Source organism: Xenia sp. Carnegie-2017, unplaced genomic scaffold, assembly GCF_021976095.1.
Source record: "Xenia sp. Carnegie-2017 unplaced genomic scaffold, XeniaSp_v1 HiC_scaffold_19, whole genome shotgun sequence".
Classification (NCBI taxonomy): Eukaryota; Metazoa; Cnidaria; class Anthozoa; order Malacalcyonacea; family Xeniidae; genus Xenia; species Xenia sp. Carnegie-2017.
Window position 1 is genome coordinate 2,285,478 of NW_025813481.1, and position 23,028 is coordinate 2,308,505.

Here is a 23,028-nt window from a genome sequence, read left to right on the forward strand (position 1 = left end):
TTATCTTAGAAATACTTTGAGCCAAGGACGTTTTAGTTCTCTTTGCAGGATTTCCATTCACAAAGACATACTGTCAGAGAAAGAAGACGCCAACACATTGCATGATGAGGTAGTAAAGAAGTTCATTGAAAACCACGAAGACTTGCTTTCATACAAATAGGTATTCATATATGGCTGATAACAAGCTGATGATGTCTTACGTCCATGGCATGTGAGAATTTTCCGGGAACTTTTAATGCAGTCAATGATGATTGTCATTTCAGCACGACAATGAACGGCGTCACAACTTTTGATAGTTGTTGATGACAAATCTGAGCCTTTTTCGGTTCTTTTGTCAAAGTTTCTTTACAAGATGTACATAGGTATCTATTTATGTATGTGGTGTTGAGAAAATAATCACATATCTGCAACTATTTTTGAACTGTTTCTCTTCTTTACTATAAGATCCTTCGGCAATTTAAATTAACCAAAATGGTTCTATTTCCTGCATAAATATCACGCATTTGCTTTCTAAGATTGCCGTTTCCGACGTTCTAGGGAGTCTAAATTCGGAAAATTTTCTCGCTCGGCGCCAACCATGGTGGCGCCTCGTGAGCCCGACCAAATATTTTTCGCTAGCTACGCCACTGAATGTAAGTAAAACTTTTTTTTAATTTTTGCCCGTCTCAGTTGATTTACCGACGTCTTGACATGTTTTTCAAGAAAATATTTTCAAACTTTTTGCATGCAAAGCAAGATCTCCCTTCACAACATTTTTTGCTCACGAAGTAAAGTAATGTCGATCTTCCCAGTAACCATTCCTTGGTCACAGAGTAAGGTCGATCTTCACAGGTCGCTATCACTGTAGTTATATTCTTAGATTGTATTGTCTTTTCTAATAATTGATACTATCTCCCTTCCACTTTGGTATTCACCTTTAAAGATCTGATTTCCTACCATAATTAAACAACGTGGTGATGTGAGAATCGCTCTGATCTTTTTATGAAACTGCTCTTGTTTCATTTCGTCTTACGTTACTTGTCGTCAAATTCTTGCTGTATGTTCGTTTTCTGTAGTTTATTGCTTCTTATCATAATCTTTGTTTATTTTTCTTGTTTTTTTTATGAAAAGAATTAGTGCATATCTCCATAATCTTTTAATTTCTTTCCTTTTGTCTAATTTCCAATGTTTATTTTTCAGATATCTTTAAAAAGCGATGTTCCACCTTCGTAAGAAACACCAACTGAATTCGTAAGTGTTTTTTACTGAGTAACGTATATAAAACCAGTTGTAATTGGATGATATACTAAAATAATTCCCAAACCAAACTTTCTCTATGATACAAAGTTAACATAACTTCTCTCAGACATGATTTATTTATCAATACTCCTTAATCATAAACATGCAACAGCCTGCAACAGTGCCATCATAAATTTGTTGAAACCTGTCTCCCTTTCGCCGTCTTTCATCGGTAGCATTCTTTTATGTAGTCAACTTTCAAAATATATTCATTTGCCGCTTTGGGATTGAAAGTCGGTAGACTGGATGTACATGGAGAGGTAGGGACAGTTTGCATGGTTTGTTGTGTATGTAGGGGTACACTTTGCATGGTTTGTTGTGTATGTAGGGGTACACTTTGCATGGTTTGTTGTGTATGTAGGGGTACACTTTGTATGGTTTGTTGTGTATGTAGGGGTACACTTTGCATGATTTGTTGTGTATGTAGGGTACACTTTGCATGGTTTGTTGTATATGTAGGGGTACACTTTGTATGGTTTGTTGTGTATGTAGGGGTACACTTTGCATGGTTTGTTGTGTATGTAGCGGTACACTTTGCATGGTTTGATGTACACATAAGGGTACACTTTGCATGGTTTGTTGTGTTTGGAGGGGTACACTTTGCATGATTTGTTGTGTATGTAGGGGTACACTTTGCATAGTTTGTTGTGTATGTTGGGGTACACTTTGCATGGTTTGATGTGTATGTTACACTTTGCATGGTTTGTTGTGTATGTAGGGGTACATTTTGCATGGTTTGTTGTGTATGTAGCACACTTTGCATGGTTTGATGTACACATAAGGGTACACTTTGCATGGTTTGTTGTGTTTGGAGGGGTACACTTTGCATGATTTGTTGTGTATGTAGGGGTACACTTGCATAGTTTGTTGTGTATGTTGGGGTACACTTTGCATGGTTTGATGTGTATGTAGCAGTACACTTTGCAGTTTGTAGGGGTACATTTTGCATGGTTTGTTGTGTATGTAGGGTTACACTTTGCATGGTTTGTTATGTAGGGTACACTTTGCACGGTTTCTTGTGTTTGTAGGGGTACACTTTGCATGGTTTGATGTGTATGTAGGGTTACACTTTGCATGGTTTGTTGTGTATGTAGGGGTACACTTTGCACGGTTTGTTGTACAAATTGGTGTTCATTTTAATCTTGACAGATGACTTGAGTCCAACTTATGTTATATGGTTTCTGATGTAATCTAATATGTAACTAGGTTGCATTCTCTATAGCAGGGGTCTCCAAACTTTATAGCCATAGGGCCGCATTAACTTTCATCCAGCATGTTGAGGGCCGACGAACCCTATACCGCTGGTCAAAGAGCGAATATTTTAATAAAACGAAGTACATAACACAAGCTTCATTAGTTAAGAAAATAACTCCTTCCTTAGCTCAAAAACCCTTGAAAGCACTTTTCCACAACTTAGCCATCTTACTGCAGTGTAATATGGCATGTCAACAGATTCTGTCTCAGTAGGACGTTGGGACAAAAATTGACGTAAGCCACTCTTGTTAGTTGGCTTGCGTCATAACGTGAACTTTCTGCACAAAGTTTATTTTGCTTAATAATATTATTATTATTTTCTTAAGTGTCTCTGCGGGCCGGATTGAGAGGCCCAACGGGCCGCATCTGGCCCGTGGGCCGTAGTTTGGAGACCCCTGCTCTATAGAATTACAAGCTATTAAAGGCGTCAAGACACAACAGCTGGACGGTATAAGATAAGAACATAAAATTTTGTTGAATAAAAGCACAACACAACATTTACGCATGGTTAACAATTCGCGAATCTCCTTCCTAATCCTTCGACAGAACAAATTTTGATTAGCTTTCGAAAAGTTAATTCAACTTGTTGTGTATTTTTCAACATACATGTATGTATCTTACAGGTCGGGACTTCTTGCATATAATCTCTGCACTAAAAATATATCATCTATTGTGATTGCATTGGCAATAGAGCTTTACCGTTGGAGAAAAAAAGAAAAGTTGTGAATGCAATCTTCAACTACATTGAACGATAAAAATGCGTCAATGCAGCAATACTGTACAAGCAAAAAAGTTAAGTTATATTGCAGCACGTTATATTCAGAGAAAAATTTCACTTGGAGCAACTGTGCAGTCACTGTGAGTGCAATGTACAATGTTAAAAAAGGGAACCGTTCTAAATGTAGAAGGGAGGACAAATCTGACTTGTTAAAGGCATTAATACCAACTTGGAATCAAGCTTTTGATGGTTTGTTTCTACAAGCTGAAAATTTCGTATGTTTTGCCAATAATATTAGTAGGTTTGTTGTTCAATATTGCTTGAATTCTTGTTATTTTTCTATTGTTACATGGCTGCCTGAAGCATATGGAGTTGCTGGTCGGAACAAGAAGTTGCCATTCCACTATTCAACGTGGCTTCAATTCTTTCCGTTCTTCTGATGTTACGTACTTGGGGCACTTAGAGCGTATGGATTTGCTAGAAAATGTAGTTCCTAAACGTATGTAAAGATTTTGATTTTCGTTCATAATATACTGTGTTCCAGTCGCAAGTTGGGCATTGTTTCTAACTTTCTAAGAGATTTTTCGATCAAAAATTTTATCTGCTGTGAACATCTCTAATTATGTTCTTCCTAAAAATAAATTTCTGTCTGCGGAAACTGATCATTCAGTTTATCAACTTGTTGTTTCATCCACAAAAACGCTAAACGATCGTATTTTCCATTACGAGGCAGCAGCCTGTCTGTTTTGAATATCGTATGATTTTTACGATGTTTTATTGATGTTGTAATAAAAAATGGCGTTTCATGACACAGTATGTTTTAATTTTATAAAATTTGATTGGTAGGATCGACAGTCATCATGGATTTACCTGCAAACATTTGTTCATAATTCCTACTAATTAAGATTTTATCTCATTTAAGAGGAAGACATTTTACAGCAAAGTTGCACTATAAAATGCAAGTTACATATATAAATTCTAACATTATTACGGTTTTGAAGATTTTAATAAAAATTCAAAATACATCAGTGAAACAATAAATTATAGTGAGAGAACAAAATACTCACAGTTTTATATCATTTATTTTAACGTGTTTTTCTTGTAAATTTAGTTTGACAAAACGAAAGATACTTGAACTAATCTATTTAATTAGATCAAAAAACTGTAAAGTTTTTGAAACGTGAAGAAAGCGTCATATTTTTCCACCAAGTTGTCATGTCAAAATTGTGTAAACTTTATCATTTGTGGTATAATTGTTGCTTTATTGCATTTTTTACTCGTATTTTTCATTAAGTTTAATGTCTTAAAGCTTTAATAATAAAATATAGAAGTCGTAGTTAACATGAAAAAGTGCATTTTTAATCTATTAACATTATAAGAGAAATTCGTAGCTATTTTTGTGGTGTATCACAGACAATATTTACTGTCAGACAACTTCCAAGGTTGATAACTAACCACAGTTGCATACACTTTGTGGTGTGTCACAGGCAATATTTACAGTCAGCCAACTTCCAAGGTTGATAACTAACCACAGTTGCATACACTTTGTGGTGTGTCACAGGCAATATTTACAGTCAGCCAACTTCCAAGGTTGATAACTAACCACAGTTGCATACACTTTGTGGTGCGTCACAGGCAATATTTACTGTCAGCCAACTTCAAGGTTAATAACTAATCACAGTTGCATACACTTTGTGGTGTGTCACAGGCAATATTTACAGTCAGCCAACTTCAAGGTTGATAACTAACCACAGTTGCATACACTTTGTGGTGTGTCACAGGCAATACTTACTGTCAGCCAACTTCCAAGGTTGATAACTAACCACAGTTGCATACACTTTGTGGTGTGTCACAGGCAATATTTACTGTCAGCCAACTTCAAGGTTAATAACTAATCACAGTTGCATACACTTTGTAGTGTGTCACAGGCAATATTTACAGTCAGCCAACTTCAAGGTTGATAACTAACCACAGTTGCATACACTTTGTGGTGTGTCACAGGCAATATTTACAGTCAGCCAACTTCCAAGGTTGATAACTAACCACAGTTGCATACACTTTGTGGTGTGTCACAGGCAATATTTACTGTCAGCCAACTTCAAGGTTAATAACTAATCACAGTTGCATACACTTTGTGGTGTGTCACAGGCAATATTTACTGTCAGCCAACTTCCAATGTTGATAACTAACCACAGTTGCATACACTTTGTGGTGTGTCACAGGCAATATTTACTGTCAGCCAACTTCAAGGTTAATAACTAATCACAGTTGCATACACTTTGTGGTGTGTCACAGGCAATATTTACAGTCAGCCAACTTCAAGGTTGATAACTAACCACAGTTGCATACACTTTGTGGTGTGTCACAGGCAATACTTACTGTCAGCCAACTTCCAAGGTTGATAACTAACCACAGTTGCATACACTTTGTGGTGTGTCACAGGCAATATTTACTGTCAGCCAACTTCAAGGTTAATAACTAATCACAGTTGCATACACTTTGTGTGTGTCACAGGCAATATTTACAGTCAGCCAACTTCAAGGTTGATAACTAACCACAGTTGCATACACTTTGTGGTGTGTCACAGGCAATATTTACAGTCAGCCAACTTCCAAGGTTGATAACTAACCACAGTTGCATACACTTTGTGGTGTGTCACAGGCAATATTTACTGTCAGCCAACTTCCAAGGTTGATAACTAACCACAGTTGCATACACTTTGTGGTGTGTCACAGGCAATGTTTACAGTCAGCGAACTTCCAAGGTTGATAACTAACCACAGTTGCATACACTTTGTGGTGTGTCACAGGCAATATTTACAGTCAGCCAACTTCCAAGGTTGATAACTAACGACAGTTGCATACACTTTGTGGTGTGTCACAGGCAATATTGACAGTCAACCAACTTCCAAGGTTGATAACTAACCACAGTTGCATACACTTTGTGGTGTGTCACAGGCAATATTTACTGTCAGCCAACTTCAAGGTTGATAACTAACCACAGTTGCATACACTTTGTGGTGTGTCACAGGCAATATTTACTGTCAGCCAACTTCCAAGGTTGATAACTAACCACAGTTGCATACACTTTGTGGTGTGTCACAGGCAATATTTACTGTCAGCCAACTTCCAAGGTTGATAACTAACCACAGTTGCATACACTTTGTGGTGTGTCACAGGCAATATTTACTGTCAGCCAACCTCCAAGGTTGATAACTAACCACAGTTGCATACACTTTGTGGTGTGTCACAGGCAATATTTACTGTCAGCCAACTTCCAAGGTTGATAACTAACCACAGTTGCATACACTTTGTGGTGTGTCACAGGCAATATTTACTGTCAGCCAACTTCCAAGGTTGATAACTAACCACAGTTGCATACACTTTGTGGTGTGTCACAGGCAATATTTACTGTCAGCCAACTTCCAAGGTTGATAACTAACCACAGTTGCATACACTTTGTGGTGTGTCACAGGCAATATTTACTGTCAGCCAACTTCCAAGGTTGATAACTAACCACAGTTGCATACACTTTGTGGTGTGTCACAGGCAATATTTACTGTCAGCCAACTTCCAAGGTTGATAACTAACCAAAGTTGCATACACTTTTTTATTTAATTTGAATAATAGAATTTTGATCATAGTCTCTTATGGCTAAATTCCGCCCTAAATTTTCATCGTCTTTTTTCTTTGATTTTTTTTTCAGACAGAAGTAAAAAAGATGAAGAAATTAAAGTTATTGCAACACTTGAAAACAAGAGAATTACGAGTTTTTTCAATCCTGGGTGGGGTGTAATTTTGTCAATATTAAAAATTGAAACACATTCGTAGTTTGATTGAATTTTCATGATCTTCTCCAAACTCTTCGAAGTTCTATGTAGGAATCCTGCGATGATAAGTATAAAAGTGAACAATTTTATTGGAAAAAATATAAATGCGATAACTATACGGTACTTCCATGGAATTGGGAGTTTTTTTGTTGCGTTTTTAACCACAAGTAAGGTTACAGATATCGTTGGGACTAAATCTCGTTGATAACAAGTTTTCAAGATTGTCTATGACGAGTGAAGAGACCTTCATATAGTTATGCGTCACATGAATTTATTTGTTCGAGTGAAGTGGATTTGATGTTTATTTTATTAGCCACTGCTTGGCCTATTCCATTCAATCAGCATATCCAAATTAATAATTTTTCTCGTAATACTTTTTATTTTCTACAGTTATGAAACGTTTAATAATTTGTTAATATACAAGCGTTTACACAACTATTGCAAGAGCGAGTAAGAAAGCATAGAGAAAATGAATGATCATTTATCTTCTATAAGAGCTCACCATGGACTCATATTGTCAGCAGTTTTCGTATAATGGATCATATGGCTAAAATATGATGAAAAATGCGATAAAGAGAAAGTAAATTCCAGTTGAATGGTTTAGAAAATGAAGTATTTATCTTTTCTGATTCGCTGTTTGGACCAAACTTATGATGATGTATGTGATGAATAACCGACTGTTTTTTGTGTTTCCTCTAATGTATTTGCTTATGACTAACACCAAAGGCATTTTCGAAAGCATTCGCGTGTAAAATTTAAACTACGCCCCTTCAAAACTCCTCCAATCTCCGCTACCAAGGGTCACCAGGTCACTATATCTTGCTGTGATCTTTTCAAATTGAGAAAATTTATGTAGGTATGAGGACTTGCAAAACAAGTCATTCTTGTTGTTTTGATGCTTGTAGTCAGACAGTAGTAAAAACGGTGAAGAAGTCAATAGTGTTGAATTACTTGAAGACCAGAGAATTTTTAGTAAGTTTTGCTGACTTAGTTGTAATGTACTCTCATCAATAGTCAATATTAAAAACTGGACGCTTTAAAACGTAAGGTTGAATTTTGCGGATTTTTTCTTTCATCGGAAAATTTATTGTGTCAGAAGTTAAATTTGATCACATAAAGCTTGTCTTTCTTCCTTATTTATATTTCTATTTTCCGAGTACAAATCTTCAGATTATATTTTTAACAGGATAGTTCTTTTCAACTCACCGGAATCAAAGTAAAAATTATTTAGGCAATAACAATTCAAACTAAAACCATTTCATAATAATTGGTGTATTTTTGTACAGTTTTTATTCTCTAGTCAAGATGCAGATTTTCGATTTCCAAAAAACAAGGAAATAACATAGGTTTTTACTTTGTTAACGTGTATTCATCACAAAAGTGGTATGATAAACGTGGCAGGAAGAGCACACGCTTGCAAATTTTCTTATGAAAAAGAATATGCTTAGGAATGATTTCAATACTTAAGAGTTATAGGCTGATAAGTTTATTTCATAAAGGTGAAGCACCTTATTGATGAGAATTAGAAGAATCAACCTTTTGAGATAGTTTGTCATTAAACAATCATCTATGCTTCATTACTGCAATCTCGAATAGATTAAATGCAACTTTTGTCAAATGTATATCTTTTGAAGCTTCCAAAGATTCAATTATGCGCATTTCCCGTATACTATCTAACTAAGGCCAACGGCTTATAACAATTTGATTCTTAGTGCGTCTTGTGATTCTCTTTTGACACAGATTCATCACGCTGTAGACCTGAACTTTGTGGTTTATAATAAGTTTGTCATGTAAGTTGCAATTTACAATGATTTGTGACGTGTGGGTACCTCCCTATTTGGAAACTACATGCGAATTAAGATTGGACTGCACCGAGGGCTTTGTACTACGAGACATTTTAAAATGTTTTGATCCTGGTCAACCTCATATACTTCTCTATTAAAAAAATTATTTTGTTGTTTGGTTTTCTTTCCTAGAAAAATCATTATTTACTACAAATTCATGAATAAAACGCTGAGGATTTTTCAAAGCACGCTTCGGTATTGACGCATCTTTGTTTATGCATGCGCAATTTTGCTCAAATATGTATTAGACACGAGCTAGAGCAAATGTCCCATTTTATATATATTAATCTACGACTATGTGCAATTATATGCAAGACAGGTATTCGACATAGTTTAATGGTTCTGATCTGAGGAGAACAAAAATGGTAAAGAAATCAAAATTTGTGACACCGTTAACTCAAAGATCGTCATATTGATTGTAAATTTTCCAGACTTTGTTGTATTGTTTCCTCTTCGCGTGTTTCAACACCTGTGTATAAAAATATTAGGAAAAAAGATACTCAAAAGAAATCAGACGGAAAGTTTTTAATGTATTATTTTATTCAATTTCAAGTTGTCGTATCTTGCGTTGTCTTCATATGATAAATAATGTATTGTAGCTATAAGAAGTTTACAGAATTAGAAGAATTAAGTATTGTCTTGATGCGTGACTTTCGTGACTGTGGGAGTGGGGGGTTGCAACGTGCAATTACCGACAAACACGTGATTGGTACATATATCTTGAAGAATACTTTGCATGACGTTACAAAAGTAAGTCGTTCCAGACTTTTCGAGCGACTAACAAGCTCCATAAAAGGAACATGTTGCCTTCTTTAAACAGCCTTTTGGAGCGATTTGAGAAACTTAAAAACTTTTTTACTGATACGGTGTAAATCACTCCTAAATTCAATGTTGCTGAAATGGGCACTTGAATGAATTAATTAACTTACGAAACTTATCCGGGGGGGGAATGTTAAAATATTCATTATCGAGAATTGATCTACCAATATTGCCCTATCTTTAACCTATTGGTATATAACATCCTACACACACTCTACATACATGTTAGTTGGATCTCTTATTTGCTAGCTTTATGCTTCCATAAATGAATTTCCTCTATTGTAATTTTGAAACTAAAAAGTGGACTAAATAAAGCTGATAATTTTGCCTTATATAGTTAAACAGTTAACTTTGATGCTTGGCGCATAAAAATAGTACAATAAAGAAAAGTTTGCTGTTCACATAAAGAACATTGGAGAACATTGGTATGCCAGGTATACGATATACTTGGCGAGAAATGCCCACGCAAGCAAATTTTCTTATGAAAAAGAATACCCTGGGAAATATAAGTACTCAGAGTTTTAGCCTCAGAAGTATACAATGCCGGTCAAGCATCTGAATTAGCTACCTAAAAATTTTAAGAATCTGTTCGTAATTAGTTAGATTTGTTATTAACCAAACGCTTCTATCTTTAGTACCTAAATTTATTTACCATAAAATTTATTTCTAACTTTTAAAGATTCCAAAGCAAACATTTGATAGAGAGCTTTTGAAACTAGCTGCGAAGTTCGAACTGAATCATGAGAATCTTGGAGGTTTTGGTTACCTTTGTCCCCCCCCCCTCCCTTACACACACACTCAAAAAAAACTTTGCGTTGCCAACGAGTGAAAGATTCACTAGTTTTGCATATGTGGATAAATATTTTCAATTTTGTACTGTATCGAAAACTGTCCATTACACACATTTCTTTAGATTCATACATAGTACTTAATAAATACCTCCTATCTTCCCCAGCAAAGATCACGATTTCCTGCTGTGGTGTTTTGAAATTACCACATTTTTAAAATATCTTGATCTAACACGAATTTTAAAACATGTATTTGTCATAGTTTAATATTTATAATGTGATTGGACCAAAAACGCCAAAAAAGTCAAAGTTGGTCAAACTGCCATAAACTCACGACAGGTAAAGATCGTCTTAGGGATTTTAAATTTTCCAGACTTAACCGTGTATTGTATTCTTCGTGTGTTCAAACACCTGTGCACAAAATAAAAGAATACAGAAAATCCAATCAGTTTGAAGCCATCGTTTTAAACAGTTTCGAGTTATCACATATTATCTGTCTCCATTTCTACAAAAGCCAATTATTGTAACAGTAATATATTTTAAAACAGATATATTTTGCCTGTTTTATTTCGCCTTTAAGGATGTATTAGGCCAGGTCTGTCTGTTTTTATAATATGGTTGCTTAGAACTTTCATAAACATATTTTGTTTATGGTATTAATAAATACTAGAAAGTAAACGAAAATAAAGCTGATAAGTTTTTATAACTTTCACATATGTTACAAATAAGAATTTTCTGACCACAGTCTAATTACAGTCGAATTTCATACACAGGTAATTGCTACATTTCTAAAATGGTCTCTTCATTTTCTGAGATCGATTGGCTTAATTGTATTGTATTCTAGCGTAGATTTTTGGTTTGAAAGTTAAAAGCTGAAAGTCGTCAGACTTACCCTTTAATCAAACATTGCATACAAAGAAAAACAGTAATGGCTGTGTTTGAATAGTAAAACTGTTGTTCTCGCTGTAATGAGTCGAAACATAAATAAGCTTAAATATTAAATTAACGTGAACAGAAATCTTAATAAAATAAAAGGGAGTGATTTATTCACGAATCTTGCAAGTACTCGAAATTGCCCATGAATTTTTTTTGATGAATGAGTTGATTCTTTTGTCTTTAGTTATACTGGATGACTAAATTTTGTCGTTTACAACTGGCACAACAAAGAAAATTCATCTATTTACATGAAAGTAATAACAGCCTGATCAATACATGGATAACTTCTTTTCTTTATTAAAATTTGGTCCGCAGTCAGGTTCAGTGAGACAGCACTTGGAAGAAGGGAATCGCTGTATGAATAATGGCGATTATGAATCAGCAATTGAACACTATGTACAATGTTTGAGACCTCCAAGCAAGAATAGCGTCAAAATGATGGCATATTTTGGTGCTGGTAACGCTTGTGTCCTCTCTAAAAAATGGAAGGATGGAATGAAAAATTTTGATGATTGCTTGAAGATTTCTTCAAACGTGAAACGTGAATTTTTTCAACATCAAGTTTATCTTGGCCTGGGTAATATTGATTCTACCATTGAAAGATTTGTGGACGACCTGAAGAAAGATAAAATGGTCTGTCTTTGCCATATTGCATTGGGAGGATTGAACAAGCGGCTTGAAAATTATGAGAAATCTTTGGAGCATTATAGAAAAGGATTCTCTCTTATTGAATGTCAACACCAAGAAAATCAGCAAGAACAAAAAAAAGAACCAAAGAAAGTTGATGGTATTAACGTTAGTAAAGATTTCATCGACCACAACATGAAGAACTTGTCACTTGTTACTTCAACTGGAATCATGAATGGAGTGTTAGTTGTTTATTGGGAATTAACAGAATTGTTTGATAAACTTAAAAGACGGCACGAGGCAACTTGTATGTACAAAATATATATGGAGGGTAAGAGACAACTTTTGCTTCGGATTAACAATAAATTTAGGGGTTTTTAAGTACTACATTATAATTGACATTATAAGTTTAAAGATTGGTGATTCAGGCATATTTCATTGAAGAAAAGTAATGTTTTCTCAGGATTTTTGAAAATTTATTCTATTGAGCTTTCGACTCGGTTCTGATGAAGGCTCGAAGAACGCTCAATAAAATAAATTTTCAAAAATCAGGAGAAACCTTTACTTTTCTACAATTAACATTATATGTACATAGTCGTTCGTTACCAAAATATATGATGTGGATTTGCCAGTGCCAAAGCTTTGTTACGCCAGTCTGGAGACATGATGTATTATATCTAATAATTTTAGTTATCAGCTATATCCTCCACTCTTGCCAAGATCTGTTTCCTTAAACAAGTGGCTTATGATGTAACAATTACTTTACGGTTTTACCGTTACGGCAGTTTAACCATCACTGGCGTATAACAATTAATATAAATTCAGGGTTAGGAGCTTAAGAATTCTACCAACAATATACTTATGATAGCGAGTTTAAATGTTTAAAAGTATGATCGTGCTGGTAATCGAGATGAACAATTATACCTATTTATTCTCTAGTGTGGGCTACCTCAATTTTACCTGAACTGATTGCTTAAATGATTTATTTATGAAATGGTTGTTATGACAAATTGTGCAGTCAGTACCTATTTGAATCGTTTGGGCAATGGCAGACGTTGAGTTATTTCTAATTAATTGATTTTCTTATTTTAGTAATCTTTAAAAGTAATATTTTTACCCCAATTTTAGAATTGCAGTGGAAATGCGTTGATGAATCAACTAAACATAATCAATTGTTTTTAAAAATGATTAAGTATGGACGAGATCCCAAAGTCAATGTTGAATATATAAGCGATGTGCGTGTAATTTTCTCCGGAGAATTTTGCATCGGCAAAGGAAGTGATGGAACTCGTGTTTATCTTGGACTGGGAAAAGATGGCTATGGAAAAGCAGTGAAACGAATACCTCGTGATATCTGCATTGGGCTTACACAACAAGAAAAGAAAATTTTCAAAGAAATCATCAAAAAAAAATCGAATGATGTTGTGAATTATTTTTACTTAGAAGAAGACATTACATCAGAATATGTTTATTTAATACTCGACCTGTGTGAAGAATCGCTGGTGGATTTTGTGCAATCGGAATCAAATAGTTTGGCTTATCTTCAAAAATCGCTTCCCAAAGTTCTCAGACAAATTTTAAAAGGCTTAGCTCATCTTCACAGCGAGCCACATCCTGTTCTTCATCGAGATTTAAAGCCTTCCAATGTTCTCCGAGAAGCCCAAGGCAAATTTCTGATAGCTGACTTTGGTATCAGTCGAATACTAAAAAGTGATTATAAGACATTTAAACACGGCCTTACTTGGGGATCTGATTATTGGGTTACTCCCGAATCGTATTGTCCGGATGATGAGTCGATTAAAAAGTCACATTACAAAAAAGAGTCTGATGTAATGGTATGTGTTAAAATATAACCGTTTTTAAAATACATATAAATAATAATAAATATATGTCTTTAATATATTATTCACGCTTTTACTTTTTCAACGATTTTAGACTGCAGGAATGGTGGCTTTTTATGTTGCAACAAAAGGGAAACATCCTTTTGGAGATCGAACGACAAGACTGCAAAACTTGTTGAATGGAAACCCTGTTGAATTGAAAAACATAGTAGATGTTGAACTTAAAGATCTTCTTTCGTGGATGCTACAATTGAGACCTGAACTCAGACCATCTGCTAACGAGGCGTTAAAACACCCTTATCTACAATCCGATGAATGTAAGTTTGACTTGATGTGTGATGCGGGAAACCAACCCGAGATAGAGATACCATATTTAGGTCATCCTCTCTACTCAGATGTCCATGAGCAGTTAAATGGGTTAAAAAATTGGAAGGATCGTATTGATCTTGAAGTCTTTAGTGATTTCAATGTGGGACATTACGATGCTACATGGTTAGGTTGCTTGCAATTTATACATAATGTTCACCAGCATTGGAATGATGTACCTCGTCTAAAACGGCTTCAAAGTGATGGTAATTATAAAAAGTATTTCTTACAAGTTTTTCAAGAGCTTCCTCTGTTGGTGAACAGAATTATAAGATTAAATGAATGGAAGTCAAAACCAGATCTCGAAGAACACTTTTCAAGTAAGTTACAAACATTTGGAAATTTTTTTTCCGTTTTGACCGTATAGCTAAATTAGTGTTTCTTTTAAAAAGTCCCTCAAAAGAAACATCACGCAATAGAAAGTTAGTGGTCTTGTGATCGCGGGAAGATCTGTTACTGCATATTGGGTCATCCTTAAATTGTAAATCTTAAGCTGTGATCGAAAATTTACCATTAGATGAATTGAACTTGAACTTAATATGGACTGCAGAAGGTCGATAATTGGATAGTATTCGTAAATGCAGGATATGCTTTATTAAGCTCTTTTGAAATCCAATTAATCTATTTTTTTCTGCGTATTATAAAATGCATTTATGAATATGATCCATCCCCAATTATCGATCTTCTGCGGTTTCTGCTTAAGAAATATAACGACAAAGTCCAATTGGTATCACTAGAGATAACTGGAAGGATGATGTATGGAAAGAAGGTGCACATAGAAATAGTCAGTGAAGCAATTTAAGCTTTTCCACTTATTACTTGTTTACTTGTACTTTAACTATGAGTTCCAACATGGCGGATAGTCATTTAAGTTGTAATGATTTACAATGAGAGTCTGAGAAATTGCTATGCAACTACAAAAAATAAAGAAAATTAATTAAGAATGCTTAAGAAAATTTATATATTTAAATTATATTTTTTGGTCTCCTGTACCAATTCCAGTAATTTTTAGATTTAATGGACGAGACCAATGTGTTTTTTATGATTTTATGTTTTGCTTTCATCTAGTATTGACTGGACAGAACTTTCGTATTCAACATCAAAAAGAATTAAAACAACAATTATTATACGGTTTTACGTTAACTCAGAAAAATAAAATGTAGGTTTAAGCTGATCCATCCAGTGAAGCTAGTTTCCCAAAATATAAAGGACAATATCCTTTGACCAGTGGCGAAACTAGAACGCTAGTTGGGGTGGGTAAATCTGCATATATCCAGGGGTGGGTAAATATGCATATATTTGAAATTAACATCGCAAACAAAAGAAATCAGCAGGGCAGAGCTGAATATATGAATATATACCCCCCCAATTAACGTTCTAGTTTCGCCCCTGCCTTTGACTAGGATTGGAAGTACTGTTATTTTACTGTTATAATATTTTTACAATTCCGATCCTCGCTGCAGTAGAGTAACTTGGAGCTTTTTTATCTGATGGTAATACATTTACGTCAGTTTCAGAATTACACTTGCAAAAATGGAAATACATCGGTGAATCAAAAAAACATAAAGAATTGTTGTTAAAACTAACTGAGTATGGACAAGATCTTAACGCTGAGGTTAAACATTTGAACGATGTACGTGTAGTTTTCTCGGAACAGTTTTTACTTGGCAAAGGAAGTGATGGAACCCGTGTTTATCTTGGACTGGGAAAGGATGGTTACGGTAAAGCAGTAAAACGAATAATTCGTGATAACTGCATTGGGCTTGTGCAACAAGAAAAGAAAATTTTGAATGAAATCGAAGCAAAGGGCTCGAAGTATGTTGTAAATTATTCTTACTTAAACGACACTGAAACAGAACATGTCTATTTAATACTCGACCTGTGTGAAGAATCACTGGAGCATTTTGTGGAGTCAAAGAGTTTGGCTTATCTTCGAAAATTTCTTCCCAAAATTCTCAGACACATTTTAAAAGGATTAGCTGATCTTCATAGTGACCCATATCCTATTCTTCATCGGGATTTGAAGCCTTCTAATGTTTTCCGAGACGCACAGGGCAAATTTTTAATAGCTGACTTTGGTATGAGTCGAATTTTGAAAAATGGATCTAACACATTAAAAAGTGGCACCAAAATGGGAGCTGGGTATTGGATTGCTCCCGAATCATATTGTAAAGATGAAGATTCGGTTGATAAAGCACGTTACAAAAAAGAGTCTGATGTAATGGTAGGTGTAGAAATGTAAGATTTGCAAACCAAACTTAAATTCAATATTTTAACATTTCATTCACGCTGTTACGATTTTAGAATGCTGGAATGGTGGCTTATTTTGTTGCAACAAAAGGGAAACATCCTTTTGGAACTCAAGCGACAATATCGCATAACTTGTTGAATGGAAACCCTGTTTTCTTGAATGAAATTGATGATGTTAAACTTAAAGATCTTCTATCATGGATGCTACAGGTAAAACCCGAACTACGACCAAATGCCAACGAGGCGTTAGAACACCCTTATCTACGATCCGATGAAAAGAACTTTGATATGTTGTGTGATGTGGCAAACCAACCAGTGATAGAGATACCGTATTTAGGTCATCCTCTTAACTCAGATGTGCGTGAGCAGTTAAATGGTCTAAATAATTGGATGGGCCGTATTGAACCTGAAGTTTTTAATAATTTCAATAAAAGTCAATACGACTCCACATGGTTGGGTTGCTTAAAATTTTTGCAAAACGTTCACCAGAATTGGCATGATGAACCTCGTCCACAACTGTCATCATATGTTAAAGATGGAAACTATCAAGAGTATTTCCTCAAAGTTTTTTCAGAGCTTCCTCTGCTAGTAAACAAAATGAAAAGGTTGATTAAATGGAAGTCAAGTCCTGATCTTAAAGAACACTTTTCAAGTAAGTCACAGTCCTAGAAATATTTTTTCATTTTCACTGATGGATTAATTTAAGGTAGTGTTCCTCATTTTACACAATGCCAAGTGTAAAAATTTCAAGTAAATACTCTGGAAGTGTAAACTTTTTTGGTTAGATTCATCGTAATTTAGCGATATATTTCTTTATCAACGTGTCGAATATTATGAAAAATTAGCTTTTTCAACTTGGACGATTTAACCCCAGCAGCTCTATGTTTGGGTATGAAAGCACATGTGTTGTTTCTGAATTGTTAAACTATACCTAAAATGCATATGGTGTTAAGCAATAAGGGTGTATTGTTTTACTGGTATTCATTAATACAAAGAGAATTTCTTTTTATTCAAACTTTGCTGTCAGTAGCGACATAGCAAAGCGTTGATGTTAGTGCAAAGCTAAGCTTTGTTTTTGTTACTGCATGTTCACTTTCTAAAAGGCCTATAAAACTTGAATTTGCAAAAGCAATACATTTTTACACAATCCTTCGCCAGCAAATAGCTAATAAAATACAAACAAAAAACTCAGCATGAAAGTCCGTCTTACTCAATATTTTTTAAATAAATTTAAACTTCTTGATTGCTTCAAACGATGACACTCATATAAAGATTCATATTTAAGCAAGCCACATCCCATGGGAGATATAACTAACGCTAGCAATTTGAATCTCAATCAATCACTCCTCAAATGGAAGCTATGTTGCTTTTATGAAAGAAAATAAAGCGTTTAACCGGCATAAAGTCACTGGCTTAGCAACTAAGAAAGATGCAAGATGATTCTTTTCGTAAGAAAATTGCTAACTTTGTGTTAGAAAGTGTGTTAGAAAGTGTGTTAGAAAGCCATTTTCCGAATTTTTAACAAACTTAAATGTGAAGTAAGCAGAATAATTGAAATGCGGCATTACGAAGAGACTATGCATTGATGGATAAATTTGAAGAAGAAGAAGACAAATAACAAAACGCCAATGACAATGCACGTGTAACTGAAAGAAAATCACATATTGGAAAAGGAAGAAGACACATTCACAGAAGAGGGAAGAACATTGTCAGCTTTAAGTTAAGCAAGCCAGGGCATATTGCAAAGAAATTCCCACTCACTGTTTCAGAAAAACAACAGGAATAATTAAAAATGCCTGAAAGAGGAGGAGTTGCATTAATCTTTGGTACGAGAAATACCAGTGAACGTTATTTCGATTAAGCTGCTAAAAAGAATGTGACTAAATACGAGAACTCTCTCATTAATAACAAAAGGTACAAATTTTCAACAAGTTGATGATACATGCACAAAGGCAGCACGTAATGATCAAGTCGGAAACAAAAGATGTGGATTCATAAGTGCAAAGTTACATAGTTTTGCATGTGCCAAGATCAGCAAAGAGTTTATATCTGTGCAAGCGATATTCACCAACTGATTCTTCAGATAAATGGCATCAAATGTTTGTTTATTTAAATGGTCAATGGGTCGAAGTGGTGAATTCATGAAGTTCAAAAGCCAAAGGAGAGTAAAATGCTCATCAGGAAATTTTCACAAAGTATCATTCCGGTAAGGAAGTTTGGGAGCAAGTGTTGTAAGTATGAGCATGCTTTTGGGGATGTTTGTGAGGAAATGTCCTGCAAACTAAGAGAGGTTTAGTAAAGTCCAAATATATCGAGAAGAGACGCTTAAATCGGAACATACTACTCCTGTATTGAGAGGAAAAGGTTTATATTGTAGCAAAGTTATGTAACTTTTTTTTTGCATTGTTTTGTATGTGGGTAAAATCAATTGGAAGAAGTTAATTGCTACATTCTCACTTTCATTGAGTACTTTTCCAGTCTTCAGATACACTGTGGTACATCCTTTCAAGAGGAAAGGTGAGTCCTGGCCAAGCTTAAAACTTTTTTGTGCTTTAATGAAAGTCAGAGAAAAGATCATAAAATTAAAACTGTAATTATGAAGAACAATGGAGATGAATATTAGTTTGACTTGCACGGAAAATTAAGGTGTCTTGTTACAATTCACATTTCCTTAGTCTCCAGAGCAAAATGGTTTTGACAGAGATTTTGAATCGGACAGTAATGGTCATGGAATCAGGATAATCAATGACGAAACTTCCTTTGGTTGTCTTACAGATGCAAGGACAAGTCTGACCCCGCCTAAAAAAAGAGATCTGCTATAAGTTGCGATGAACGCTAATCTTTTTCGTTATGATCGATCGAAGACTGAGTGGATGACCTACTGAGAATTTTGTTCGATCTATGATGGACATGATTACAAAAAACAGATGATCCAACTGAAGGCATTGAGCAACCGGATGAGCCAAAGGAAGAAACAGAAATTCAATCAACATGAAAAAGGTCCACAGAATTAATCATGGCGAACTTACGCAGTTTAGGACAGTTAAGGCAGCAAAAAGTGCCTATTCCATATAGAGATGAATCATATACTTAATATTTCAATCAATCACATCAGAAATTGATCAGCCCGAGAGTGTTCAAGAACCTTGAAAACGTATTGCATTCAATATAGAAAAGAAACTGTAATCTTCAAGTGGTTGGTTGGCTCCCAATAGGTTCTTAAAGTGAAACACGTGTAGCTATGACAGTTTATTGCGCAAAATTAAAATTATGCTTTTAAAATATTTGGTCATGAACCACCAGAGTCCAGAATGAAATTTAAGAGTTGAGAGTAAAAGTCCGGTCAAGATTTTATACAAAACTGTTGTATTCTTTTCGAGAATGAATAACCTTAATGTTCTTCAAACGTTAAATTTAGTGAGGTCAACATAAAGCAACAAACATATATTTTTGTGTACATTGAATTAAGCTATATATCATGCATGCATGAAAAGAAAATTTTTGCAATTAATGTGTCTGCTTCCTATTCACATTTGAAACTTATCCAGAACGATAATTGGGAGCAATATTCATATGTTCATACGGCATGTCATGCATGTATGAATATGCTTCCCTAATCGTCGTTCTAGCTGCGTGCCGAATGTGAAACAGGGATGATTTTAGTTTCTGTTTGATATCTCATCATTTATCCCTTGAAGTATTTCTCTTTTTTATTTTATGAACTTGTGTTGCGAAGAGTGGAAATACATTGGTAAATCAACAAAACATGAAGAAATGATTTCAAAACTAATTGAGTTTGGAGGCAAGATTCCCAATGCTGAGGTCAAAGATGTGAACGGTGTACGTGTAATTTTCTCAGAAGCGTTTTGCATCGGCTGTGGAAGTAATGGAACCCGTGTCTATCTTGGACTGGGAAAGGATGGCTACGGTAAAGCAGTGAAACGAATACTTCGTGATAAAGGCATCAATCTTGCACATAAAGAAAAAGAAATTTTGAATGAATTAAGCGCAAAGGAATCAAAGTTTGTTGTCAATTATCACTGCTTAGAAGAAGACAATGGAAAAGAATATGTCTATTTAATATTGGACCTATGTGAAGAATCGCTGGAGGATTTTGTGCAATCAGAATCAAATAGCTTGGCTTATCTTCAAAAATCTCTTCCCGAAATTCTCAGACACATTTTAAAAGGATTATCTGATCTTCATAGTGGCGAAAATCCTATTCTCCATCGCGATTTAAAGCCTTCTAATGTACTCCGAGATGCACAAGGAAAATTTCTGATAGCTGACTTTGGTATTAGTCGAATATTGAAAGATGGAAGTAAGACAAAAGTAAGTAATCCTAATAAGGGAACTCCGCATTGGATTGCTCCTGAATCATTTGGTACAGAAAAAAATCAGGATGGCAAAGGACGTTACAAAACAGAGTCGGATGTAATGGTAGGTGTTTGCAATTTAAGTTTAATTATTTTTTTTTAAATTTCTTTCATCATATTACGTTGTGATTTATTTTAGACTGCAGGAATGGTAGCTTTTTATGTTGCCACAAAAGGAGACCATCCTTTTAAAACTGAAGAGAATATATTGAAAGGAAACCCTGTTGGCTTGGAGAAAATAGATAATGTCGATCTAAAAGATCTACTGTCATGGATGCTACAGCTAAAACCGGAAGACAGACCATCGGCCAACGAAGCGTTAAAACACCCTTATCTACAAACCGATGAGGAGAATTTCGATTTGCTGTGTGATGTTGGGAATGAACCAGAAATAAAAACATCATCTCCACATTCTCTTCCCTCAAATCTTCGTGAGCAGTTGAATCTTTCAATAGATTGGAAGGGCCGTATCGATGCTGAAGTCTTTAAACATTTCAATAAAGTATCTGACTCTACATGGTTAGGTTGCCTAAGATTTTTGCGAAACGTTCGCCAGCATTGGTATGATAAACCTCGTCCACAACTGTCATGTGTTAAAGATGGAAACTATCAAAAGTATTTTCTTCGACTTTTTATGGAACTGCCTCTTCTAGTTCACAGAACCATACGATTGAGTGACTGGAAGACAAGACCTGTTCTAGAGAAACATTTTCCAAGTAAGACACAGAAATGAGTTTCATTTTCGATGACCAAGCTATAAATTAGGGGTTCATGACACTGTGTTTGTTCTTTTCACTCTAATTCTCCTCTTCATTTATTGTACTTAATGCATGTATGTTTTGAATTCTGTATATTGCCGTTGCAAACATTTTTTAGACAGAGAACATCCTGTAAAACTTGAAGAAGGCAAGGGAAAGAAAAGCGAAGCTGTTGTTGATTACCCTGATCTCAACGGTAAATAGCTATGTAACAACAAACTAATGCTGTGTACGTGTCACTTTTCTAAAATATTCTACCAAAAACCGTAATCCCTCCAGTTCTATCTGGTGCATCGTTTTCTAACTTTGTGCAACTGAAAATAACGGTTCAAGCATGTGTGATAGTACTAGCAATTGTCAAAAATCTTTAGACGAGATTAACGATTTGTCAGATATCCAAAGATAGTGAAGAGTACCTACGAATCATGGTGATTCAGAGACTTTGGCATAATTTTATCGTATGGTAAAAAGAAACTTATAGCTTATTATGTTGTCAAACTTGTAAAGAAGACATGTGCAATAGTAAATATTGCGTATCCTTTGCTTTAAGTCAGCAAATGCTTTCACGTCGTATGCATTAATGCTGAAATTGCGATTCTTCTTTGCATTATTTATCCTAAGTGTAAATGGTCAGATCAAATGACGAAAGGAAAAACAAGAACATTATCGTTTTCAATTTAAAGCTAAAATGTGCCACATCAATGAAGCCATTTTATTGTCTGCAAAAGAGGTTTATGGGAAAGCAATTGGCAAGAAGGAAATCAATGATACCACAATTCAAGATCCTCCTTTATGTATGTTTTAATTTAAGGCTCGTAAGCAAGTTAGATTAAGCTAAGTAACCAAGTTGGATATTACATGGCCAGATTGCTATGAATTTTCATTGGATTTTACAATGTTATATAATTAACTACTTTTTTGTCTTCAAATGACTAACGATCTAAAACTGAAGGCGAATGAAATTTAAATTTGATTTCCATACATCATGTTTCTTATGTAAAATATACAATAAATTTTAACATGTGTAATTTAGTAATACATAACATTTCTTCAAGTATAACAATGTATAACAATACATATAACTATATATAACAATATAATATGGATGTCATGACTTGTAACGCAATTAAGGAGTTGCTCGATCTGTGCTCAAAATCCGTTGTACTTTAGCGTTATATAAGTCTTTCGTATGAGCTCCGAGCGTGAGTTCAATGTACTAGAACGCTATTTAGTTTATGTACGTCACTACAGTACCACTGCAAAGAGTAAAAGATTGATACGCATAAAAAGAACAACTTATTGAATCGGGGAAATTGGTTATATTTTAATAAAATGACACTTTTA

The 23,028-nt window shown here is 34.8% G+C and overlaps 1 protein-coding gene across 6 annotated transcripts; it reads left to right on the forward strand.

The window, feature by feature from the left end:
- The first annotated feature begins 1 nt into the window (after position 1).
- On the forward strand, positions 2–23,028 carry LOC124438521. Of its 6 annotated transcripts, XM_046988687.1 has the most exons (11): positions 1,527–1,538; positions 7,936–8,051; positions 11,651–12,424; positions 13,222–13,928; positions 14,029–14,620; positions 15,812–16,524; positions 16,605–17,202; positions 20,287–20,990; positions 21,066–21,642; positions 21,803–21,880; positions 22,056–23,028. In XM_046988687.1, exons 3-11 carry the CDS (start codon positions 11,743–11,745, stop codon positions 22,088–22,090), a joined length of 4,686 nt encoding a protein of 1,561 aa, XP_046844643.1. In that variant the 5' UTR covers positions 1,527–1,538; positions 7,936–8,051; positions 11,651–11,742; the 3' UTR covers positions 22,091–23,028. The 6 variants fall into 6 exon arrangements, 1 of the variants encoding a protein (XP_046844643.1); XR_006946121.1 differs by lacking the exons at positions 7,936–8,051; positions 11,651–12,424; positions 13,222–13,928; ... (5 more) ...; positions 21,803–21,880; positions 22,056–23,028 and adding exons at positions 2–109; positions 538–632; positions 1,180–1,230; positions 3,156–3,749; positions 6,956–7,073 and having other exon boundaries at positions 1,470–1,538; XR_006946124.1 differs by lacking the exons at positions 7,936–8,051; positions 11,651–12,424; positions 13,222–13,928; ... (5 more) ...; positions 21,803–21,880; positions 22,056–23,028 and adding exons at positions 149–160; positions 538–632; positions 1,180–1,230; positions 3,156–3,749; positions 6,956–7,073 and having other exon boundaries at positions 1,470–1,538.